Raw genomic sequence first — 27,472 nt, 5'->3', positions numbered from 1 at the left:
ATGTCTGCCTCTGCGCAAAGAAATGCATGCAGTTTTATATGATAAAGTGTGTCCTAGTCAAAATAATTAGGCATTCGGGTTGTTTAAGTTATATTTGTGAGGGGCAATCTAAACATCAAAACTTCGAAGGACAAAAATGAATAAAGATAAGATGCATTGGTTTAATCGCTTAAATTGTTCATATTGTACGTCGTGGTGACGCGGTAAACGTTAATTTTATCCATCAATACATGTACAGTACAGTACAATACATAAAATCTTCAATTTTGTAATTTTGGAAATGAAATGATAATTTTCACATAAATTAAGTTGGAATTAAATACCCTGTTGAGTCATGTAAGATTTATTTGCAATTATGGCCTGGATTTGTGAAGTAATTGGCATTTAAAAGTGTCGGCAGCGATGAAAATTGAATCGAAAATTTCCTCCACTATTTTAGTTTCTTTTTATGTTTTGGAAATGAATTTTGTTGGACTGAGGTCACAGTGTATCACTTCATGTTGAACAGAAGAATCATTAACAAAATATTGAAATATTCATGAATTTTACAAAGAATAAAACATGAATATTTTATGAATTTAATAATTTTAAAATACTCAAGAATGTGAAATCTGTAATTTCCACAATCTATTATTTTCACAGTGCACTACACTGTAGTTTGGGCGCAAAAATTGTAAGTTTTTCTTTTGTGTTGTGGTTGTTCATAATTATTTGCAGCTGCATGTAGTGTGTATTCCTTCTCATCGAAATGGTGTAGAATGGAATGTGCAGTGAGTTTGTTTTTTTATCTGTATTTTGATATTAATATTACAGCCAGGGGCGAATCCAGGAATTTTTCCCAGGAGGGGCCATATGGTGATAGGTGCTGAAGAGTGTGTCTGCCTCCTGCTGGTGGGGGTACGCGGGGCCTCCACAGGAATTTTTTTGTTCCTTGGGGTGAGTGGAGCTGAGAGCTAATTTCGAGCCTCAAATCCCATCAAAAAATATAATCTTGGAAATAAGTAATCCAATAGTATTTTACAAATTTTCACATGATATGAAAACGACCGTAATGGGGGTACACTGACGAACATGCAAAGATTTATAATTGGCCTTGACTAAGTTTAAGGCCACTGCCAATGACTCATTGACTTCCAAAGGAATATCAAAAATGAAATATAAATCATGTATTGCCATTATCTATGTGGCTGTATTTTATTCTATTTTATTTTAGATCCAGTATAATTTACATATATTTATGCCAATTCACCTGTCCATAACAGACTCGACTAAAACATTATGCCTCCTGTTGCCGGTTTTAATGAATCATTCCACAATATGTCTAATAAAAGTTTTTACCATTCTACAGGGTCCGGATCCCCCTGACCCCCTCACTGGATCCGCCCATGACAGCAATACAATAATTATTATCATTAGGTTTTACGATCTTGATTATAGATATATAAGTTTTAAGCATTTTTCTTGAAACGTGAACACAAAACTTTTCACACTTCGTTTTCTTTTGTGTTCTGGTTGCATTGAATATATATATGTACATAGGGATCCTATGTGAACCACCTGAATCATTTTGTGTACATGTTTGGTTTTATTCTTTTCATTAAAACATTATATTATTTTATTATGTTTTATTTCTTGATTTATTCTTGATTCATAAGTACTTACAACTATATAGATAAAGGGACCCCTGCAAATGGATGCTTGATTGTAGGTAAACATTTAAACAAGATAAAAGAAACTTTATGACTATCATTGCTTTTTTAATCAAAAAATGTGTCAGTTTTGTCAACATCTTAACTTCCTGTTTAATATTGAACTGATTGAAGTTGAAGACCTTTCACTAATTAGTGGAAAAACAGTCATAAGTGTGTGTGTGTGTGTGTGTGTGTGTGCGTGCGTGCGTGCGTGCGCGTGCGTGCGTGCGTGCTTGTATGTGTGTGTGTGGTCATAAATCACCAGGTGAGGTCAGCCAATCAGAACAGTAGTTGTTATCTCAGCTGATAAGGCTTTTATGGACTTGAGACTTATGTGGATGCAATTATTTAGTTTAATTTGTAGAGTTTGTCAGGCGCGTAGGATGGCCTAAAGAAAGTGGATTCACCAAAAAGGCGAGGGGTATGGGGACGGCTTAGGTCCCCATCGGGTCCAGGGTAGAGCCCCCGGCGACAAAATGGATTGCAGAAAATAATCTAATATTTCAAGCTCTTATTGTTGATATCACCGATTAAAATTTTACAATTTATGGTAGCTCTAACTGAAGAAACCTTATAAACCAATACAAATTTTAAGCCATATATAACCCAATTTTAGACCATGATGTTAAAAATTAGGAGACAAAAGCTCGCACCCACTTTACATTTCGGCAAAGATGGCCATCGGTTTTTACTAAATTATTTTTAACTTTAATTCTAGAACAGAATTTTAAAGATATTTTGGTACACATAATAGTCAGAAATCAGAGTCAGAGTCTTTGTGTTTTCATTTTTCGGCAAAGGCCGACTCTGATTTTATCAAAATTTACCAATTCTATCGAATTTTACTCAATTTTAGCAAATTTTAAACAGTATAATCTTTAATCTAACTAGAACTAATATAAATGGCCTCAAAATAACTTTTTGAAGGACACAGTTAAGAACATTACAAAATAAACATTAAAAGTTAGGCCAGCATTCTTTTATGTATGTGTTAGGGACCTATTGTGGCATACAAGCGCACGGAACACCGGCAACCATAAGAAAGTCCAGCGGTGATGATGTACACACCGCAAAATTTAGGCGTTACTTACACAGTGATAGTGTATTCATTATTTAATATTATCACCTGAAACTTCCAGCACCGCTAGAAAATTTAAGGCAATTTTGATAAGATTTTTTTGTTATAAAATTACCTGTAAAATTTCAAACAGCGCGATCGTAAATAGCTATTTCGTTTTTATAGTAAATATATGTAATACAGTACGGGCAGAAGATATCAAAAACAGAATAGAAAAATCTTTAATAACTAAAAAGTGGCAGCATTTTAAAAACATAAAGGGAACAGTGTCGTCAAACAAATTTCTGTTAAATTATCTTTAGCTGTATCGTTCGTGTAGATTTTAATAAGTTTTAAATAAATCTTTGTTCTTTATTTTATTATGTTGTTTTTAATGATAAAAAGTAGAGTATAGAGAGTTCATGGCCATGGCAGTTGTCCCCTTGGATGTATTGTGTCTAAATCAGGGAGGGAAACCGCGGGAATCCTTGTGGATGAATTCGTAAATTAATAACTTGCATACAGTATTAAAATATTTTTGTAACATCTATTTGAAAGGAACTCTGGAAAGTAACACCTAAAACATTACAAAAACAAAACAATAATACCACCACCAATACCCAGACATCATGCCGTAGCGACTACTGTGGCAACCGAGGCACTTGCCTCGGTCAATTTTTCTGCCTCCTCTGCCTCTGTCGATTTTTTTTGCCTCAGTTGCCTCGGTGGATTTTTTTGCAAGGCGACTATTTTTGGTATCCAGGTTTTGTTTTGCCTTAGCTGTATGAATTACCAGCCGTTCTGCAAGAATCTGATCTCGGTTTGGAAAGTATTATTCGAATAGATGTGTTATAAAAACTATGGAACAAACTATATCTACCAGGTCACAACTGTGTGACGTATGTGAGATATGTCAGTATCGTACTACGGTTGTTCAAAGTGCGCATTTCAGATTAGTGTTTTCAATATTCCCCAGGCTCAGCATCATCCGAAAATACCAGCCTGTATAGGTCACTCCCGGGTGCGTAGCGCGGCACACTCACTCTGCCCATTGCGCCAAGTAACATTTGCAATCAAAGTCTAAAAATGGGGGATAAAAGATCGAAAGAAGCAATGATAAGATCAGGCGAGGGTATGAAGCTAGTGCCAGTGTTTGCCCATATATTAGTAAACTGTATTGTTGTAGACTTGTGAATTTCAGAAGTAAATACAGGGCTGTAGCTTGACTACTTTGTTTGATCTTAAATACCACATACCTCAATCTCCTCCCCTCAATAAAACTGTTACAAATCATTGCGTAAATTATTGCATCTATTTCGGACTTCTACTTACGAGGACATGATTAAAAAAAATATAAGATCTCGATTTTTCAGTCGTTCAATTAAAATGTTCCACTTTTAAATGTTATTTATAATCTAGTTCAGTGAGTGATAAAACATTCGGTTTCATATGCATATCTGAAACTATGGGATACGGTCAAAATAAATGTTTTATATTTACCTTATGCAGATTTTGGTACTCCTAATCCTACAGCTTAGTAAATATCACACAATTGTTATTCATATAAGTTCTACTGTAGTCGCGCACTTTAATTTCACTGTAAATGTTCACCGTGACACCATACTGGTTTATGTCAAAATAAGTTTTACCACTATTGCAAAAAGTGGATGACAGACAAACATAATTTGATATCCTTTCATGATCCTTTCATTATTCAGACACGTCAATGAAGAAATTTTAGTAATCTTCATCAGATATAATGGCGGTTAAAATCTGTTTACTGTGTAAAAAAGACAGTATATCATATCAGATACATTTGTTTCATAATCGAAACATTGCGGCTAAATGCAAAAAAAAAGTTTTTACAATACAATGGAAAAATTGCTTTTAAATGTAAATAGCGAAATGAATGCTGCAAAGAATGTTTTTTTTCTTCGCATTTCAGTTGCTTGGATCACATTACTATGTTATATGCACATAAGCTGCAGCGTCATTGCATTTGTAAAACAAAATGAGGAAAAAAGCTGTTAACAGCTGCTTTGTAATGATATTAAGAGACAGAAACTTCTTGTTGCACGTTTATACTTACCATTCCTTCAAAATTGTACGAGTTTTTTATACTAATAAAAAGTTATGATACTAGAATAGCTGCTTAATAAATACCTGTAGGTGACCGCTACGGCAGGATGTAATGTATACCTCTATCGCAGTTTAACATTAAAGGCCAGTCTGGTGTAGGCCTTATACCCAGATTGTAGGAGGAGCTTCCTAAAAATACATGAATGTGAGTGAGGTCAAGAAACGGTTAGTTTGTTCCATCCATCCAGGTGAATCAGCCGACTGACCCTGATAAAAGATATTAGTAGAGTAATTTGATCCCTGTTGAATCTCAGCTGTGTACATAAAGTCAGAGGAAGTATTCAAAATTTACTGCTAGAATTTAGTCGATTGAAGAAAAATGGAAGATACATAAGTAATGTATGTTATTCTAAAACTCATTGTGTAAAATTTGAATTCTAAACAGGCACTATTAAATCATCCATGTTTTTTAGTTTTAGTCTACAAAGAATCACTTTCAGAATTTTCTATAGTGAAATATAGTATGGATTTAATTGGTAAATATTATTTAATTTAACTTGATCACATTTTGTGATTTGAAGTGTTAATAGTCTTTGATTTGGACTAGTGAAATGTAAAATAATACAATACAGTAAACATTAGTAGGAATTACAGTAACAAATTTGAACTAATTAATTTATCAAACAACAACAACAAAACAAAAAAGAAACAATAGTAGCATACATATTTATATGAATTTGTTTTATTGACAGATTAATAGATAAATGTCATTAACCTTTATTTAATTAATTTATAATTACCACCGACTATCTAGAACTGCAAGCTTATCAGTAAAGTAGCCAGTGTGATAAATCACTATTGAGAACAACTAGTGCCTTGTTACCTGACAAGACCCGTGTGTTTACATTTTCCTGCTGACTGCTCTGCTTTATCACATGACAAATGTCAGAGTAAAGATTTCAGATTTCAACTCAAATTTTCAAATTCTTGTTATTTTGTAAGCAGAATAACTCCTATGAGATATTTTTGTACACCTTTAATTTAATATCATTAAAAAGATTAGAACTTAGAGATTGAGAATAACAGGTTACTGTCTTTTGAGAAAGGGTTTCTCAGACGAGGCTAGATATGGACCTGGAAGGAGCGAGGCTTGCCGAGCTCCTTCCGGACCATATCTAGCCGAGTCTGAGAAATCCCTTTCTCAAAAGACAGTAACCTGTTATTCTATTTATCATGCCATAATTTATTAACAATTTTTATCCTACCATTATGCGAAATAAAGTGCAAAAATAGGGGTGGACCAAATTTTGCTGTTTTGCCGAACTTCTTTTTTTATTTTTTTTTCGAAATGACGCCATCTTGTTTTTTTAGAATAACTGCTAAAAGACATTTACGCCAATATTTTTTTTATAAACGAGCTCTTAATAGGTACGTGAAACCATTCCAACAATGTATAGCGTATGCCTACCATATTTGCAATTACCACAAAAATGTTTTTATAACGGAAACGCTAGTAGAAACGGAAAATGACTCATGCAAAGCGTTTGTTCAGGATTTTAGCTCTCTGCATTTACATCATGGAATATTGCATCTGGAATGAACTTTCATGGAATAAAATCAACGGTAGATGAAACGGTACTGCCAAGCGGCGTTATGGCGTGTGTATTTAACAGGTCGGAGACTTCCCCTGGATTGAGAGACAGTCTCTCGATCTAAACACTGTCTTTCGTTTGAAAGACAAAAGTCTTTCGATCGAAAGACTGTTTTTAGCTTAAGTGTTGAAAAAACATGAAATCATTATTAAAACAATCATTTCATTACAGTCGCATTATCTATTCATTGAAACAGCTTGTTATTTCAAGTAAACTTTACAAGAAACACTTTGTCATAGAAGTTTGCTTAAGCATTATAATGCTTAAACAAAATTCCCAAATAGTTTTGAATTTGAAAATTTGATAAAAGAAAGATGCTTTTCTATATTTGAAATAAATTTGCGCATTCTAAAAAGAGAGTTTTAATTACTCTTTCATTGATTTTCATTGCTTAAGCTAATTTGAGTCTTTCGATCGAAAGACATTTTGTCTTTCAAACGAGAGACAATGTTTAGATCGAGAGATTGTCTCTCAATCCAGGGGAAGTCTCCGACCTGTTTAATTCACTTCAAACGTTTGCTTGGTGAGAATGGGTGTCCGTCTAGCAACTGAATTTTGGATAAAATTTCACTTGGGAACAAATTGAAATTATTCTTTCGTGTTCAGCAAAACAGAGATGTGGTTACAAAACACAAGGTTAACATTTGTTGTTTTTTTCCGCTTTTTTATATTTTGGGATTTTAAAGACCTTTTTCAGTGTCGTATGAGGGCGTAATAATTTTTAAATGCAAAATGGACACAATCTGATGTCCTTGGATTTAATCATAGGTTTAAACAGTGAAAAGTGTTCTCAAGTCACTGACCTGAGAAAGCCTGCTTTTCTCAGACAGGCTTTACCAGGCAGTTGCTATAGTAATGACATGATAAAATTGATGCAGAGGCAAACTATATTTAATAATTTTCATTCTTATTTGAGTTATTTAGAAATAATACAAAAAACTGAAGGATATCTGAATGTTTTTTGAATTTGCAATGATTGACGTTTTGTGTGTGGAGCCATTCCTTTTATACTGAGCCCTGGGGTTTAAATGCGTGACAAAAGTCTCTGAATCTATTTCATCTTACAACTCATCTCTTCAGCCTTTAAATTTTATTTATTGATTTTCATTTTTTTTTATATTTTATTATCGAAAAAAAAAATCATTCGTGTAACATTCGGATCCCGAATTGAAATGCGCGCTCTTCGCATCGTCATATCGTACTTGGGCACTTACAACCGGAGCAAAAACATTCACAAGGAAAGTTTACATCCCACGTTTTCTTGCGATTTTATGTTTAATTTCCTACAATATAAATTCATGTTTTCCCCAAACCTAATCTAATTTCAAAACATGGCTTAGATTCAAAATAAACCGACGAATTTGTTGGTGCCAAATGCAAAATCACTTGAAATTTAATTATTTATGATTTTAGTTTATATCATATCATTCTATCAAAATATCATTGATGGGGCAACGCTGATTTTGAAGAATATTAAAGGCACTCGCTACAGTTCTTCCGGACGGGTCGATATTTACCCCAACACTTTGCCAATTTGTAATCGATGTAGCTCACTGCAGATTTGGTGCGGTCTTCTGCGCATGCCCGGAAGTGATTATCTAATGTCGCGTACGGCAAAAATTCGCAAATTATTGTATGTTCGCATGCATTTAATGTACAAAATGTATTATATACTGATTAAAGGTTAGGATAAGTATCACCATGGTTACAAAATATATACATTTAAAGTACTTTTAGTTCAAATTGCTTCAATCCGACATATACTGGAGTCTGTTATTTATACCAGCGCTCAAACTCTGCATATAGTCACAGCTGTCTCTAATCCCGTACCGTACATTCGTAAACTATAGATTTTGTTAAAAAATGGTGGATATTTTCATCGTTCTATGCCATCAAAATGCTTCAGAAACACCTTAAAATCCGCTTATTAAGAGATCTGCCGTTTGATAATTTTATTTATATATTTCTAAGTCATTTGCTCAAACACTGAAAGAGTATTCCGTACCAACCTGCGTTGTATAAATGCCCGCCACACCCCACCTCGTTGTAATTTGATTTAAGCGAAATCTAATATGGTGACCTATCAATTTTCTTTTTGTTTTAGATTAGGTAGACATAACCAAAGGTATGTGCAGAGTTTGATTAAATTCTATTATGTGAAACTCGATAAAATAGCAGAAGTACCAACTTAAAACTGACAAAAATATGCAAAAATAGCCCTTGGGTCTGCTGAACAAGTATTCCTTTCTTTACAAAATCATGTTCTTTTGATTTCTCTGAGCATGTTTCAAATAGATATATTGTTTTCCGTTATAAAAATGCTTAGATAATCAAATTTATGCTGATTATGGTATATTACTGAAATATATTTTAGGATTACAGAAATTTTGAAAAATGTTTAAAATAGCACCATATCTAGGGGCAAATTAAATTGAAACAAAGCTGGTGACCTAGTATTTTTATTTCATTTTTCAATACATCATAACATGGTCTTTTAATACAAAACATTTCATCAAAATCTATTATTGAGAAAAAAATTTCGAAACTGCAGCGAGCGTCCTTAAGCGCTAAGTTGCTGTTGAAGCGTTATATGCAGATGCCGCGGGGTTATGTGGTTTCACGATCAATTGATGAAACTTTATTTATGCTGTAATCATCAACGTCACAAATAATGTATTGATGATTTGATACGCATTTTGCTCTTATCTCTGTTGTGAGTTATAATGATATCCACCTTGTCATTGTATAAAAGAAGAACATTTTTAGAGAAGTCTAATATCCTTTTCAGCATGAGAGCAACATTAGACGGAACTTTATAGGGATTATGGTTTGAACATATTTACATTTAATTTTACTCGAATAAGCGTCATCAAGAAGAATATTCTTCATACACCTCCCAAAAAGTAGGTCTTGTGACCTCCATCCCAAGAGAGACACATTACAAACGAACCACAAATCGGTATAAGTACCCGGGGTAGATCGCGGAATAATAGGGTAATGTTTTTTCCTTTAATTACAGTGCAACCTCTGTAGAGCAACACCCTTTGGTAGATAAATATTGACTGCTATGTAGAGGCTGTTGTTCTGGAGAGGTAAATTTGATAGTATATTTCAGCTTAGGGAAATTTTGATGATGTTGTTATAGAAAGGTTTTTGCTTAAGAGAGGGCCGCTCTGGAGAGGTTGTACTGTACAACAGCAGCGCAACAAGGTGTGTTTTTATCAAATATCCTACTTTTCTTGGGGGATCCCCCACAAACCCTCCTATGGGGGAGTGTGGGACACAACCTCTCTTACTAACCCCTCTGACTGTCGTCGCTTTGCCTTACCACTCAAATTTACCCAACAGCCATGAACAAACGCTCGTACTCAATTGCCTCGGTAAAATTTAGTCTCTCGCTACGGCCATGGACATGTTCTAAAACTAACACCCGGGCTTTGAATTAACATGGGCATAGGAGCGAGTTTAACTTTGGGGATGGGTGGGGGGGGGGTGCGGGAGGCAAACCTTTCCGACAGGGGGTGGGAGGGGGGCCAGCGGGGGCGGCAAGGGATCCCCGGTGCATTCATGACAAAGCATTGTCCAGGGGTCAAATGGGCCATAGGCCCCCTCAAGCCTCTGTGTTTTAGCAATCATTGAGTATTCTGATGATACGCTTACTGTCTGCAGCTTGTAACTGAATCGGTCAAAATATGTATTGTTCTAATCAAGTGTGCCATATTTTTCGGTGTGCCGTATAAAGCACGATTTTATGACCTCGCATGACCTTATGTCGCCTGAATAATTACACCATTCGGATTGCTTGGTAAGGTATTCTCGGTATTTTCAGCCATTATGAGAGATTTTGTAAGAGTGGCGCTGATTGGAGGAAACGCTGAAAATGCTTCACTCTGAGTCATGTATGACACTGAGTGAAATGACAACGCGTTCGTCATCTATAACTTCTGTAAATACAGCACCTTCGGGTTGTCTGCGTACTACTTGAATAGGTGTGCGTAACCAAATATTCATCCGCTCATCCGGACATATTTCTGTTTTGTTAAGTTTTCTTGTTAAGTTATTTCTGTTTTGTTAAGTTTCCATTCCTTAAGTTTTGTTTTTACAAAAAGGTTATTTGTTTTATACAGTCATTAACTCTTACCCTGCATTACACTAGTGCAAATCATTACTAACCCGCAACAACATTTCCGATACTATTAAATTTTAGACTCTAAATTTTAAATTAATCTTTCCGGTGAAAACAGTACAGTAACTGTACATATTCTGGATGATAGACAAATAAATTTGATAATAAGCTGAAGTGGGTACGGTAAGGGTTCATGTTGCTTCCAACAATTCCAGAAATAAAGTATAGAACGTATTTCAATATTGTTTGCTTACTGTTACCATCTTTTAAGCACCAAAGTGAGCTTTTGTGATTGTTTGGTGTCCGTCGTGTGTCCCTCCACATTTTCTAAACACAGTCTTCGTCAGAACTACTGTCCTCGTTTATACAAAACTTCACAGAGGCCTCTTTCAACATAGCCAAAAGATTTAAAATACAGGTTTCTGCCCATATATAACTTGTGCTTCAGTTACATCACGCCGATCATCTTTTTTAAAGATATTTCTTGTTTACATTCTTCTGTTGAAGCATTGGACATACAATGAAATAGCGCTGGAGTTGTCTAACTGTGATATAAAGTTGTGGAAATATTATTTTCTTTGAATGGACAATGAAAAACGTAAATACATAACGTTTACATACGTAAACAGGCTAAATACTTACATCGTTTTTGCAGACGCTCAAACCGGAACTGTATATATATTATATTCTTTTTATGAAATGTAATCAAACAATCCTCGGCGCATACAGGTTTCAATACTCACTTTACGGAAAGAGACAGGTCAGAATGTAAGGGAAGGCCAAGTGCAAATCAGAAATCAGGTTGGAAAGACTTATATGATACTAAGTTAATGTTATATTAGACTGCAATTTATATCTCTTTTCCAAAATACTGGGGTAGTGGGGGGAGGGGGTGCAAACTAACGTTCGGCCCTAGCTTGGGGGGGGGGGGGGCCCCCCCGCTGCCCCCGGCTCCTACGCCTATGATTAAGGCCCCTTTTATCATATATAGTACACTAATTACTATTTGGAACACATCCAGTCTAGATCTAGGATAAAGATGTAAAAAAAGAAATAAAAAATATAAAAAATGGCAAAATTATGTGGATTCACTGGCGTACTGGCGTATAGGTAGCTACGCGCCTGATATACAAGACATTAAGTAAAGATATAAATCAGTTAACCTCGTTATGTCTTCCATGACAGAATAAAATTTTCATCACGTGACCAAGCTACAGCCTTTATGATCATATCATGTTCTGACCCGTGATGAAATTTCAAAGTTAAAATCTTATGTTATATAATGATACTACCATAGACTAAAATTACATTTTATTATCTGTTCATTACTATATACACATTTCGTGTCCATCAAACAACAACGATTTTAGCATAAAGCTGCCAGAACTGGGTGTTTGAATAGGCGAATAAATATGTGATCATGTTTGTTTGTTCGGTAATCCACATATGGGTGACTCCTCCAGAAGACAGCTGGTATTGTTAGTGAGAGGATAGGACAAAATACAGAAGATGCTCTAACTCCAGAAACTCAGTGCTATTATATTTTCTTGTCCTTTGCCGGCATGGAGTACATTCAAATGATTATGGGTAACAGAGTTCCGCTTAAGCAGGTGCTAGGGGCGCGAGGGAAGGAGTCTGCTCATGAGACATTATGAAATCACATTTGCACATTTCATGAACAGACTTAATCCAACCGAGTCTGCCAACATTTTGCTTTCTATGCGTCCAAAGGATCTTCTTACAGATTTATTTCCTCATTCTTTAGCATGTCAGCTGTAAAAGGGACATGCACGGGACACTTGTCCCAAATTAAGTAAAGTTTTGTTGGAGGCTTTGAGACTGTTGTAATCTGACAGTTTTACCTCTGGATCACTGCGTCCGCTATAAGATTATGGGCTATCAACGCACGTTTGTTATATACTCGTCCCGGTGCGAACCATAAAGATATATCGTGCATATAACGCATAAGTGAACCGTGTTTAAGAAGATTCTGTTAGAGTTTACGGGATATACGAAAGAATATGCGTTTAAACTATTCCTACAATTTAGCACAAATACGGTATTACAAACATTCTGTTTGTTCCATCTAATCCTTAACAGTGTTTTTATGCAGCTTTTATTTTAAAGATCCAAAAATAGGTTAAACATCATTGAAAGGTTTGCTTGGGCTAAAAGTATGAAACTTTATATATTTAAAGTATATTTAGTAATTTTTTGGGCATTTGTATATTATTTTCCCTGTGGAAAATTCTGATAAATGACAAAATTTGAAAAATTGTTTTCTTTCGAAATTTAACGAACAAATTAAATGGAAATGTTGCTTTAATGCTTGCGAAGAAATCCTAAAAAATTCATAAATATACATCAACGAACAAAGTAAAAATTGAAAAATAATAAAATCTGGTTTTCAATATGGCTAAAACTATATATTAAAAAGACCTTTATAGTTATAAAATTATGTTTTGGTATTAAATTCAAAATGTATAAACATTTTTAAAAATAAAAAAATCCTCTTATCACCTTTGGAGCTCCATAGTCTGACATATAATATGTATGATATTGTCAACAGGTAGAACGTTTATTGCATAATACCTTGTATCAAAAGAATTACAGCATTTACAAATGCTCCAGTTAAATGCCCCAGTAATTTTGTTAATTGTTGTTACTGGTCATATTTTTATTAAAATGGAAATTAAGAAATTATACTCAAACAATGCGATCTCTGCGATAATCTACAAATTTGATACAAGCCTCTAGATGCCGAAATTATGCACTAACAGTTATTCTTATTCAAATACAAAATATTTTCGTCGTTTTTGTCTTAAAAACTAGATTAAATAAAGCTATTTTCCTTTAAACATAATTTCTAAGACATTATTATTCAAAGGATATATTTAAACAACTGAACTTTGGATGTTTTCAATTAAGAATGGTTTCCTTAAGAATGATATACTGTAATATGAAGTTAAAAAAAACTATTCACGCGGACGCGTTCCCTTGAAAAAAAAAGGCTTTTGACCACATTTCAAAATTTAAAAAAAAGAACGACTGACCATGATTTGAGTACCATTAATATAATAATTAGTCTAATACTTCAATCCACATTCACTGTATTGTATAACGCAATATCGTGTATCGCTGAGACCAACTATACAACCACATATGAATATTTCTGTGCATGCTATCAAGGAAGTAAAATATTCCAATTCAACTTAAAAATAGCACAGACATAACCACTACATTTGTATATGTAACCACAAATTGAAAAAATGTCGGCCTCTTTCGTAGAGGTCGCCAAGCTATACAGTTTTTGAATTGACAAAATTTATATTTTTATTTTTGCTGTTTTTGCTAGCAAATAATTTTTGTACAATCAAAAACGAATTAAACAACGCATATAGTACAGAATTAAAAATGATTTAAAATACAAATAACTAATCAAAGATTCACTATTCAATTGCAAAGAATGTTTATGCACAATCTTTCTTCGTAAAGGAACTTTCTTGTTTTCCCGTTTTGACCAAGTCACAGGATTTTAAAAGAAAAGCTTCACACTACCTAGATAAGAAATGTTATGATAAGTTTCTTGGAATCTCTACTAATAGTTAAACTATCCAAGTAGACAGAATGATTTATATAAAAAATCTATCTACAGAGGTTATATAAATTAATAGGTCGGTCATTTTAACTTTCATGGTTAAACAAAATCCTACGTATGGAGTGAAATAAGTAGCATGCAATGAGAATAAACACAGAGAAAATGTTTTCGAAAATGTCAACGCGCATTTTTGAGGTATTGCATCTAGAATTTTGCTGTATATTCTACTTTCGGTACAGTTTATTTTTTACTTTAACGATTGTTTATTACATGCTTTTAAAAACCAAAACGCAATAATACGGCCCGGTATCATCTGCCTAAAAGACTGTGAAGTTTCCAGCTACAGATACAACAAGCGAAAGCAATCTGTAGACTTCAAAACTACCGATCATAATATGAAATGGAACTGAATTGTCATAAATTAATATTACTGAAAAAAATAGAATATATAGAAAAATATGTAAAACGTCATAAATTTTATTAAAAGGTTAATATATGGCTTAGTTATGCCTTCTTGCTATAAAGACACTCTTAGTGCAATAATTGCATGAGTGACATTATGAAACTAGGTGTGTCTTGTGCCAGTCCCCGAGAGTGCTTCTCCGTAGGACAGCCGATTAACCGGGTACCACAAAATATCAGATGCTTAATGTTACTATTTATTGCACCAAATGATGGTAAAAAGCAACGATACATAAGGGGTGTGTAATGTCAAAGCTAGCATTTTATATATTGTATACAATTGCAAAATAATAGATTCTTAACAGCAGTTAGCATAATACAAATTAAACTAGTATGAAAATAAGCAATACTGCCAACAATAATTAAAGCACAACGTGTTACATAGTAAAATATATCTATAAAGAGTCAAAAACATTCATTGGGTCTATTTTTTTCACTTACATTAACGTTTAACAACCGATACTAAAATACTTTATAATAAAGGTTTGAATCATGCCAGGTACGAAACGTTATTAACAGGAAATGTGTAAAGTACTATCTGAAAACATTTAACAATACATAGAATACCAAAAAGAAAAAAAAATCTGCCTTGAACTTACACCATGAGGGCACTAAATATAGAAACTTTCCCTAACCCCTCTTAATACAAGGGAAACAATCTGTTTATAGAGTGATATTGTTGAGTGAACACCGTTTGTCAATCCATAACCTGTCTATGTTATATCACAATGCAATGGAAAAGTAAGCTATATATATTAAATGCTATGCATGATAACACAGTCATGCATCTAACAGTCCTAAAATTGTTTTCTTTGATTTCCTAATAATTCTAGAGATATTTCCCCTACTTTGACGCACATGTTTGGGTAGCAGAGATGGTTATCTTTCCAGCAGTAGCTTTTTCAACATATGTTAGCATGTGAAATTTTGTGGGTTTTTTTTTTTTTTAAAAACAGGGCCTACTTGAAATTTGTATTTTTAGTTCCACTGCCTAGTAAATGCAACATGTCCGACCGCCCACGCTTACGAGCTGTTTAATCAGGCAAAAGATATTGAATTAAGAGAAAGTAATCAAACCACTGAGAATTGAAAAACTATAGTGGGCAGTACACTCCCCACCTGATATCAAAATGATATTCAAATCTTGGTCAAATATTAGAGAAAACAATTATTAAAAATAGGAGTTACCAAGAAATTAATATATTTTACATTGATAACGAAATGTGTGGCAGCCACATTATGAACAAAGGCATTATGATACTTTAAGATATCTGTATACAGAAAACGTTTGACATGGTAAAATAAATACAAGGATCTTAACATAAGGCAAACAAATTAAATACAATAATGCATATTACACTTTCCACTAAAGATGCTGAATTGAGACAATGAGTAACAACAAAATAACGAAAAATTGTTAAAGGTATAAACGTAAGTATGCAACTTCAACGAAAAAAGTTTTTATTTTGTAAAACTTAATACAGCAGAATGACCTTACAAATTACATCGGCAATTATACAGTTATACTAAGTAACAAAACAAAATACCCACAGAACATTCTATTAATATCTGACTAATATGACCAACAACTGGCCTAATGTTGGCCTTATGTATTAACAATGATGAAAATATGAAAATAAACGAGTATTTCAGGTATATCGTATCCATGATCCGAGTCCGTATCCGCATCCGTGTTCACGTTCGTGAAAAAATCGCACATGTTAAAATTTATTTGCCCAAGTCTATTTTTACGCTTCGTGTCTGGTTGTATATCTGTGTCCGTGGAGATTCGATGTTCGATTTTTCACAGATACGTACTAATTACGCCATGACTCTGAGCAGGAAACATGCTTCTTATATCTTCAAAATATCTTTCGTGATTTTTTAAACATAGGTATCATTGACACAATTCTATTGTTCGTCCTAGCGTAATAGCTATAGCCTTTAAATTTTTCCTCGTTATGAATTAAGCACCACTTGAGGAGAACCACTATTGATTCTGTGATAAACAGCTAAAAAGGTAATTGTCACAGTAATCGGCAATGAAAATTATTTCCAGACTATATGTCATAAAGTAAAACATCTTCAGCTTTCAAACATAAGGAGAATTCCGGTTTTTTTGGAGTAAATAGGTCAATAGTCAAGAAATGTCAAAAAGTACAGTAGTTTTCAAACTTTTTAAAGTGACTGAATGCCACTAGAGCAAGTTTCCTATTGGTTTAAGTGTCATTAGCTAAGTGATCAATGTCACAGGGATCCGATATATTTTCTGATATTTTTTTTTCTGTTTTGGACTGCAAGGTAGAATATTACTTTCCCGCGTTTCGGAGTATAGCGGGAAAGTTTTGTCTTTGATTTACGGTTTATTGAGCCGCACTGGTCAAGTATGTATGAATATTGTCCAATGGGAATTTGTTTATTCCCAAACTGACCAATTAGAAATTAACATTAGCTACAAGTATGATGTGTTGTAAATATTTGTCAGTTCTAGCGTGCACATATTTAGCACTGTATGAATTTCAAGTTTCTTAATATAAAAAAGAAGTATATATATATATTTTTATAAGGATTTGAATAATTTTGTTTTTACATTTGAAACTTTGCTACATATTTGAATTTTAAAAATAAGCACAAGTTGTTATTAATAAGTAGATCTATTGTAGATATACTTCATTTAGCACATAAATGAGTCAGTTTTTCTTGATAGTAAGAAGAAAGTTTTTTCTTAACAATATAAAATATATTTTATGCACATAAAGAAATTTTGTGTCGCAATTAAATTAACATTTTTTAATGTGTGAAGTCCACACACACCATTGAGGAAAGCACTGAATTGTTTTTTGGACACAGGTTTTCACAGTCGCATTCTCCTTTTCTTCCTGGACGTCGTGTTGTTCAATGATATGGAGAATTCCGGTACGATTTTCAATAAAACATTATAAGACAAAAGGTTTTGATTATACAAGAATGGCATATGTAATGAAAGACAGGATTTTGTAAGAATGGATTTACACAGTAACAATGTTTATATTATATACTGGGCATCATTGAAAAGTTACCACTTAATATATACCTCTTTATTTTTTCATACAATACTGACGTCACTTTTTCATCGTTTGTGCGCGGTCTACTACTTATAGACCCTGTTATTAGCAATTATTAGCAAAGATATTCTTGTTTTTTAAAGTATTCCTTTTAGTCGGTCGGCTAACTTTCAAGTGCGATGAATGATTTGCGATAGAATTTTCGTACATGTCGACATTGTTCGAAAAAGTCATTTTTCACGTGCAGCCCGTGCCTCAAATGGAGTTTATCGAATTTTACAAATCTTTATACCAGTGACGTCTCAGCTGCGTCAAAAATGTAGTTGAATTATGCTTTTAACACAGTCCAATGCGATTTTTAAAATATAAGGGCCATTAGGGTGGTAACTTTTCATATTTATAAGATACAATAAGAGATTTACGTACTTTTTGTTGATAGTATTTGTTATACAGTATGTCATTCATATCGTATCGGAATAAATGGTCCCGTAGCCAGAGTGCAAAGCTACAAGGACGAAATCGAGTTTGTGTTAAGTTTTATTTACAAGTAAAGAGAGGACAATGTATAACGTTCAAACTTTAATTGATAAATCAATACCATTTAAAAAGGATCAAAGAGAAAAATCAAAGCTGTTTTGGGGTTTATTGGTCAAAAGTCAAGGCTACAGTAAGTGGAACTTTGAAAATGGTTATCGTATTATAGGTCATTTAGTATGACTTTCAATATGTGTGAATGATGCCTACCGACATTGTGGTCAAAGGGTCAAATGTCAAGGTCACAGGGACCTGACTGATGTTCTGGAAATATGTTTTTCCAAGCTCGAGGTTAGAAAGTACATTGTATTATAGCCAAATCTTTCAGAATTTATACTGTACTAGCAAACGATTTCTGTTGAATTTGGGTCAGATACAATAAAGGCAAGTGTAAAAGTATCCACCCCAACCCAGAAAGTTTTTACCTTCTGTTAAGTTTCGTGATGTTATTTCAAATTATGCCTCATTTACAGTGCACTACCACCATTCGCCCAACACATAGCTTCAAAATTACTGTAATGTTGAATGCACACAATTTTTAATACCCTGTCATATTCTGCGAACATGCGTATTATCCCCCTTTAGTAGGAGCCTAATTATATTGGATTAAATATATTTCGAGCCCAGCTACAGTCCACTCCATCGAAAATTGTCTGAAAGTATACATACGTAAATTAAGCATACAGTTTAAGGGATTTCTGTTACTCTTAGTTTTTGAAAATATATTCTAAACAACTGCATTGCGTAGACATTCAAAATTAAAAAATAAAAAAATGACAATATGATATATATTAATAATGTATTGAATCGGACGTACTGTGAATTTTATGGTAACGGAATTATATACATTCAACTGAAGCACATTCCTGCCCTACTAAGCAACTACGTTAATTTTGGATAAGATGTGAAGTCATTATTCAGAGTAGACAAAAATGCACCCAATCAAAATAAACGTACTGTCAATTTGTCTTATGAGTTTCCATTGTACTGAGGGATTTTTTTCGAGAGAAATAAATCAGTTGCACACGAAATGACATGATATACTTCGTACAAAATTTGCACCTTACCTTCATAAATACATCAAGTTATACCGTGTAATTGGCCGTTCAGACTAGCACCTTCTCGAAAGTAAGCACAATTTTTTCATCAACAGGGAATAATCAGTCATATGTACTTTTAATACAAGCCCGTTTTCTGTGTTTTAAAATCTAATACATGATTTATATTATGTCTGTAAAAACTATATTATTTCGTTTCAGGGATGAATTCCTCTCATATTTATCAAGCTATATGCCAGTTAAGTCTCTACCGAATCATGAGGATGGTAAGACTGCTAGTCATTGTGAACTTACTTTTAGAGAATTGAGAATAGATATGCAATCTCGATAATTTAACAAATAAATTCTTTCTTATCATAGTGCAGGTTTTGCCATATTCAGTCAGTGCATAGTTTGCTATTTAGTGGATATATAAGTTTGGACTACGTCAATACTTACTGAGTTTTGTTAACATCCTTTATTTTTGCAAAATGTTCAATATTATATTATATTATATTATATTATATTATATTATATTATATTATATAGAGCGGAAGCAGATAAAGTCAGACGCTTTTAATATTTTACACATTTCATTATTCTAAACTTACTTAATATATAATTTATCATTCCGTATTATAAAGGTGCACAAATTTGTTTTATGTAACATGGTACGACCATATTGTCAGTTCATATATTTGATATGTAAGTGTATCCCAATATTGTTTTAATCATAGTATGTCTATATCTGTAAGATATCCAAGCCAAAAAAAAAAGACTCGTTTTGATTAAGTCTGTTCATGGGAGTTCATTGAAGGTTTAACTAAGTAAAAGAACAAGCGTAGGAGCCATCTGGTCTAGTCGCGTAATGGCTGCCAGGTATTTGAACACTAATTTTTTCGCATGGCAACATAGGTCTAAATTAAAGCTAGTTTCTGTTTAAATTTCATTGTGAATGTATTTTTGACATTTTGGTAGGGAAAATGGGAGAGCAGTTTGTATTTGGTCAAGTTAAGCTCAATTTTAGTATTAATAGTACTTCCAGGTCACAGCAGTGTGATTTTGATGTCAGTTTACAGTAAGCAAATGTGATCAGAGAAATCTGTCTTAGAAGATACATGACCCCTACTTTTCTATTCATTTTATATCAGTTTTAAAATTACTCTTTAAAAGTAAGGACTTGTTCTCTGAAATGGGTCTAGCTATGTTTGGTTGCTCTTTAAAAAATGTCAGTTTTATATAGAATATATAGGGAAAACTATTTACCTGTTTTGACCTTGAAATTGCAACATCCCTCCCGCCCCCTAACACCGGCTTAAGCAGAATTCTATTATACAGGTATTGAATGGACTTTATGATCCCAAATTACTGGAAAATATAAAAACACTAAATACAACTAGAAAATGCTTTTGTAAAAAAGCGCATGTCTCCCCCAATGCAAAGTTCTATAGGCAAGAAGTCAATAGGGGTCTGGAGCGAAAGTCAAAGAGACACTGATGGTTGGCAGCAATAGGGATCATCTACTTGGCATGTCCAGTCATCCCGCTAAATTTCAACACTCTTGGCCTAGTGGTTCTCAAGTCACTGTTCAGGCTCCTGTGACCTTGACCTTTGATCAAGTGACCCCAAAATAAATAAGGGTCATCTACTCTGCATGTCCAATCATCCTACTAAGTTTCAACATTGTAGGTCAAGTGGTTCTCAAGTTATTTCCAAAAAATGATTTTACATGAACAGGCCACTGTGACCTTGACCTTTAATAGACTGACCCCAAAATCAATAGGGGTCATCTACTCTGCATGTTCAATCATCCTATGAAGTTTCAACATTCTGGATCAAGTGGTTCTCAAGTTATTGATCGGAACTGGTTATCAATGTTCAGGCCCCTGTGACCTTGACCTTTGACGGAGTGACCCCAAAAACAATAGGGGTCATTTACTCCGAATGAACAATCATCCTATGAAGTTTCAACATTCTGGGTCGAGAGGTTCTCAAGTTATTGATTGGAAATGGTTTTCCATGTTCAGGCCCCTGTGGCCTTGACCTTTAACATAGTGACCCTAAAATCGTTAGGGGTCCTCTACTCTGCATGACCAATCATCCTATGAAGTTTCGTCATTCTGGGACAAGTGGTTCTCAAGTTACTGACCGGAAATGGTCTTCAATGTTCAGGCCCCTGTGACCTTGACCTTTCACAGAGTGACCCCAAAATAGTTTGGGGTATCTACTCTGCATGACCAATCATCCTATTAAGTTTCAACATTCTGGGTCAAGTGGTTCTCAAGTTACTGACCGGAAATGGTTTTCAATGTTCAGGCCCCTGTGACCTTGACCTTTAATGGAGTGACCCCAAAATCCATAGGGGTCATCTACTTTGCATGTACAATCATCCTATGAAGTTTCAACATTCTGGGTCAAGTGGTTCTCTAGTTATTAATCAGAAATGGTTTTCAATGTTCAGGCCCCTGTGACCTTGACCTTTGATGGAGTGACCCCGAAATCAATAGAGGTCATCTACTCTTTATGACCAATCATCCTATGAAGTTTCAACATTCTGGGTCAAGTGGTTCTCTAGTTATTGATCGGAAATGGTTTTCAATGTTCAGGCCCCTGTGACCTTGACCTTTGATTGAGTGACCCCAAAATCAATAAGGGTCATCTACTCTTCATGACCAATTATCCTATGAAGTTTCAACATTCTGGGTCAAGTGGTTCTCTAGTTATTGATCGGAAATGGTTTTCAATGTTCAGGCCCCTGTGACCTTGACCTTTGACGGAGTGACCCCAAAATCAATAGAGATCGTCTACTCCAGCAGCCCTACAACCCTATGAAGTTTGAAGGTTCTAGGTCAAATGGTTCTCCAGTTATTGCTCGGAAATGAAGTGTGACGTACGGACGGACGGACGGACGGAAGGACGGACGGACGGACAGGGCAAAAACAATATGTCTCCTGGGGGAGACATAAATACGACTTAAATACGCTTTTTCGATAGTTAATAAAATCTGTAAGAAGATTCTTCGGAAGCGTTTAATTCTATTTCCGAGATATTTAATGGACTATAAAATGTTTTCAGGTAGGCCGGCAGTGGTTACGTCTGAACTCACAATTGAAAGTTTCGATTCTATCAATGAAAATGACATGGTATAATGTTTTTGTTACTCGAAATATTGAATTTGATGACTATCTTATCGTAAATAGCGATTATCGGCGTTACGTTACATGTTCAGATTACAGGACGCCCCTATTTAATATATTTTACCATTGTCATCTATTATCACTTGCTTCTTAATTAAAACATTCTAATATATTTTAAGTTCAAATCTTTTCAAAGCTGATTTCTGTCTAGTGACTCTTGTTAACCCTAGTTCATTGTTATGTATATCAATAAAGGATGACATATACATGAATTGATAAGTACATTGTTTCATGCCTGAACGTGTGTCATATAAGTACTTGGCTTTCCGAAATATACAGTACTTGGTTATGATCTTTTGAACATTACAAAATGAGTCTTTCCAATTAATATATGAACAAGACATTCAAATCTGGTAACAGTCACGCAGTCACAAATATGGTATTAGTTGACACTTTTTCATGGTTAAACTTTCCTCTTTTAAAACAAATCTACGTTGTTTAACCATAATTTATTTTTCAGGATATTTCCTTAACATTCCTCTTGAGGTTTAGTTATAACATTGAATTCTTAGGCAAGTTTGATGTCAAAGACGTAGACAGAGTTGTTCTTGATAACGAATTGGTTGATCGGTTTTGGACTCCTGAACTATATTTCCTTAACGAAAAGCGAGTGTATGTCCACAAAACATTTTTGCCAAATAAGAAGTATACACTTTATATTGGAGGAAATGTGACATACTCGTCAAGGTAGCTATAGCAGATATTTATAGTGAAATGCATTTCTTAACTGTATGCCTCTTGGCCTAATGTATTTTCACGGCAAAATTTGTTTATTTGCCCTAAATGTAAGATTTTGTAATGAACGACGGGAACCTGAGGCTGGTACAGAAAACGGTAAGAAAAATATCGTTTTAAAGTTGTCCTGCACACGTGATTAACCGGAAGTGACGATGTAACGTCACGTATACGGAACACGTAGAATAAAGCTTGTAAGCCGCAAAAAGGGTTTCGGATCTGTTACACCCTGTTTTTTGAAAAGTTAAAGAAACAGCGTTTTTTCTGAAGATTAATTTTAACAAAATATAGGCTTTGGCGTAAAGATATTAGAATATAACATATAATAAGCAGTAACTATAGGATACTTGGCGAAATGTGAAAATTCAAGGGCAAGGACCTATACATTTTATCTGAGTTATTTTATTGAAAATGGGTAAATGTGCAACACTAAAAAGGTTCATTGAAAATTATGGAATATGTTTTATACGTAAAGATGTCAACAAAAGTGCGGTTTTGTATATATGGATAGACGCTAAATGTGAACACTTGCCAGACGAACAATACTTTCATAATGCACACGATTCTACCTATTTTACTGGTTGAATTGCCTTCAACTACACCGATGTTTTGCCAAAAACGTGGTTTAATAATATTCTATCTAGTAGAACATTTTTCTCAGAAACGTGCAAAAATACTTTAACAGAAAATTATTTTGTCATTGATTGCCAACTAGAAGCAGCATTGAATTCTATAAACATGTGCCTTCATGTGCACGAAAAAATATAGATTTATTAATTAAAGTTGCAATATTTCAATGCAATTGCAAAAGTGTTCAGAGGTCCATAAATGAAACACTATTTAAACAAAAAGAAACACTCTGTTGTAAAGAAAACCAGAAATAATCTGGATTCGTGTTCCAGAAACGAACGGCAACTTGGCAGATAAGCCTACTTCAAGCAGTTCTCGTGATCATTGGAGCAAGATGTCAATATTATTCTGTCAATAATTAAACTGTAATCATTTTTTCATCTTTTATTCTGCTTGAACAAACAATTTTGCAATAAAAAATCTTGTTGCACGTATCTTTTTATTTTATCCTAGATTTTCGTTGACGGCGAGCTGTCCCATGGATTTTTATGCTTACCCGTTTGACAAGCAGACTTGCATGATTGCAATAGAGAGCTGTGAGTAAACTATGTGATAGTCATCAATAGGACATACTTCAAGAGGCTTTCTCGTATATTTTGTCTTTCTGAGGAAAGTGTCGTCTTTATATTTAAGTTTTTGTCCTACTTCCAACAGATCGGCTTGTCACACATTTTTACATTGATCTACTGACATTATAGGGATATATGTGCCGGGTTATTTAAAAGTTGTTTTTAATTATAACTTTGGCCTTGAAATAATTCATTATATGAAATACTACGTATACCGTTATATTTAGAAATTTGGAAATTTAAATCGCATTATTAGGAAAATGTGCGTTTGCAATCAGATCTATTTAGTATTTACGATTTTATGAACGCCGATTATTTCTATTCATTTCCAGTTTTACATGATGAACAGACCATTGTTTTGAAATGGAAGGAAAACAATCCAGTAGTATTGAAAGGGAACAGTTTTAGATCATTGCCTAATTTCGATCTTTTTAAAATAGAAACGAATACAATCACTGCAAAAGATAAGGACGGTAGGACATATATACTACCTTTCTAGAACGACCAAGTGCAGTTAGACCGGACGTTTATGCTGAGTGTTTGTGATATCGTGGTCGCAATTTCATTGCTTACAATTGTTACAAATTGAAATCTATAAAAAGTATCTGTGAATAGCTTTGCATTTTAATCTGATTTTTTGCGTATATCATAATTTTCATATGTGTAGATTGTGGTTAGATTGTCTAAATATCGCATTAAAATATTCCAGAATTTGTTCAGAAACAAAAAAGGTCAGTCTACGCCATTATAAAAATAACAGATTTTCCTGTGAAAGAAAATCACGGAAAACACTGCATGTGATTTAATATCATTGCTTCCTTACCACATTTAAAAAGAAGTCTGGCACATTTTGTTCTATAACATATCCTGTTACAACCAAGGAAATCATTTTTGGACAAACTTATATAGGAATTGTAAGAAAACAATTAATGTGTTTTACCACAACAATTTAAGTTTTCCTACATATTGATAAAAGATATTTCTTGTTTCAGGTAATTTCAGCCGTGCTAGCATGGAACTACATTTCGTGAGAAATATGGGATATTACCTAACGCAGATGTATATCCCTTGCGTCATTTCCGTGATTATATCATGGATATCTTTCTGGATAGACGTCAATGCTGCCTCGGAGAGATTAGGTCTGGGTATTGTGACAGTTCTCACTATGGTAACGCACAATGCTGATGTGAATTCGCAACTGCCTAAGGTGTCTTATACAAAAGCTATAGACGTTTACATGTCCACTTGCCTGGTCCTTGTCTTCTTAGCGCTGTTACAGTATTTATTTCTTTGTCCAAAAGGTACAAACTACATGTGCTATGTTTAAATACAGAATTTTGTCAAATGTTCGAATCTAAAATAAATAAAAAAACAACATACATACTGACGAAAAAAATCAACGTGATATTAATATTTTCAACCTCAAACGATTTCTTGTTATTTCATAAAACTAAATGTTTAAAAGGTTAAACATCACCAGTATATTGAACATTTTATTACACATTTTTTAACAGAATTAGTTTACAGGCAATTAGTTCTGACCCGCTGAAATTACAATTATTTCATAATGCCATGTATTCCACCTCTGATGCAAAATCTCGGGCAACTTTTTACTTTTGGACCGGGGTAATTTATTTCAATCGTTATTTAATTTTCCTGATCATCTTAATTCTCACTCTAGAGAAATGCTGAAGAAAAAGGATATGATATGCAAATTAACAGGGGATGCCACAGTGTCGCCATGAAGATTGATGTTGCTTCAAGGGTTGTGTTCCCATCTGTGTTCCTTGTGTTCAATATTGTGTATTGGGGTTTTTTTCTAGGTGTACTGTACGGAAACTAATTACTTTTCATTAAATAGATACAAATCTTGTCTTACATTATTTACCCAATATTCTTCTCTTTTTATTATACATTAGTTAAAATAGTTGTATTAAGTACATTTGTTAAATACGTACATTATGCACAGGCCTGATAGCATACACTTCGGTCAACATGTATATATTATGTTTTAAATCATACTATTTCGTATCGGCCTTGTTATTTGTCCTATCGCGGCCAACTAACAGAAGTAAGATTTCAATGAATAAGGAATTTCATTCAAAAATACGTACACTGATGCCGTAACTTCGAAACTAACCGAAATACACGTCTACAGTTTGTATCATATTGAAACATAACGTCTCTTCTACATTTGCAACTGGTCTAACATTGTTTGCATGTGTTAAGTATGTGATTTGGTCGTTTGGTAAAGAAAAATGAAGAATGGGTTAATGTTTTTTTCTGATTAATTTACTTATGTTTTTAAATCAATAGAAAATATACTGAACACTTTCTGTGATTATAAAACTCAGTGTTTGTCATCAATTTTAAAAATACATCAATCTCGATTAACATAAAATTACATTAATCTGAAGCATGCAGATATGAGATCTCTTTTTATCATTTTTTTCTCTAAAAGTGATAAACAATCTATTCATACATGTATCATCATGTCGTCATGTCGTATCGAGTTATTAAAAGTATTTCTAGTAGATGATTAAGATATTTTTCAAGATAGGTCAGCTATAACTTTTGTTTATACAGGTGTTTAAAGGTCGAAGGCTTCTGTCGGTGTTGTCCTAAGTGTTTACACTGTTTAATGTTTTACTTAGATTTCTAGATGCTCTTGTCACGTCATTATTGTTTCAGACAAGCAAAACCTTGTTCATTTGAAATTAGAATAATTAAAATAATCGATTGATTTTACATTTCAAAGAGGCATAAAATATGTTCATTACTACCTCGAAAAATAAAGCTTAGCATGATTTCTAATCATATATATTCGAATGAGCATGCATCTCCTCATATTACATACTGAGTTCTATTCCCCGTTAACTTACACTGGTAACGTAAACGTCAATATTTTTCCATACACTGACGCCTGAATTTCATTTCGGGTGCGTGACGTAATTCAGTGTTTGTTGTTGCACTTTTTTTCTATTTAGTTCAATATTGTCAATCCTATTCAGGCTATTGAACAAATTTATGATATTTACCTTATATATCTATACATGTTTAT

At 33.8% G+C, this 27,472-nt stretch overlaps 2 protein-coding genes across 2 annotated transcripts in view; one reads left to right on the top strand and one right to left on the bottom strand.

Moving 5' to 3' along the window:
* LOC128548376 (uncharacterized) overlaps nt 1–4,391 on the bottom strand; it is a 38,512-nt gene extending 34,121 nt beyond the window's left edge. The window contains exon 1 of the mRNA XM_053522978.1: nt 4,249–4,391. The gene's annotated coding sequence lies outside the window, so the exon portion shown is untranslated. The remainder of the gene's footprint in view (nt 1–4,248) is intronic.
* The window catches only part of LOC123528005 (glycine receptor subunit alpha-4-like), a 47,563-nt gene extending 21,407 nt beyond the window's left edge, over nt 1–26,156 (top strand). The window contains exons 3-9 of the mRNA XM_053522496.1: nt 19,503–19,567; nt 22,356–22,423; nt 22,938–23,164; nt 24,296–24,378; nt 24,744–24,884; nt 25,404–25,689; nt 26,093–26,156. Of these exons, the coding sequence (XP_053378471.1) occupies nt 19,503–19,567; nt 22,356–22,423; nt 22,938–23,164; nt 24,296–24,378; nt 24,744–24,884; nt 25,404–25,689; nt 26,093–26,156 (934 nt within the window). The remainder of the gene's footprint in view (nt 1–19,502; nt 19,568–22,355; nt 22,424–22,937; nt 23,165–24,295; nt 24,379–24,743; nt 24,885–25,403; nt 25,690–26,092) is intronic.
* Nucleotides 26,157–27,472: the final 1,316 nt, after the last annotated feature.

The sequence above is a fragment of the Mercenaria mercenaria genome, chromosome 14 (genome assembly GCF_021730395.1).
Source record: "Mercenaria mercenaria strain notata chromosome 14, MADL_Memer_1, whole genome shotgun sequence".
Classification (NCBI taxonomy): domain Eukaryota; kingdom Metazoa; phylum Mollusca; class Bivalvia; order Venerida; family Veneridae; genus Mercenaria; species Mercenaria mercenaria.
Note: the sequence above shows the minus strand (reverse complement) of the source record. Positions and strands in the feature narration are given on the sequence as shown.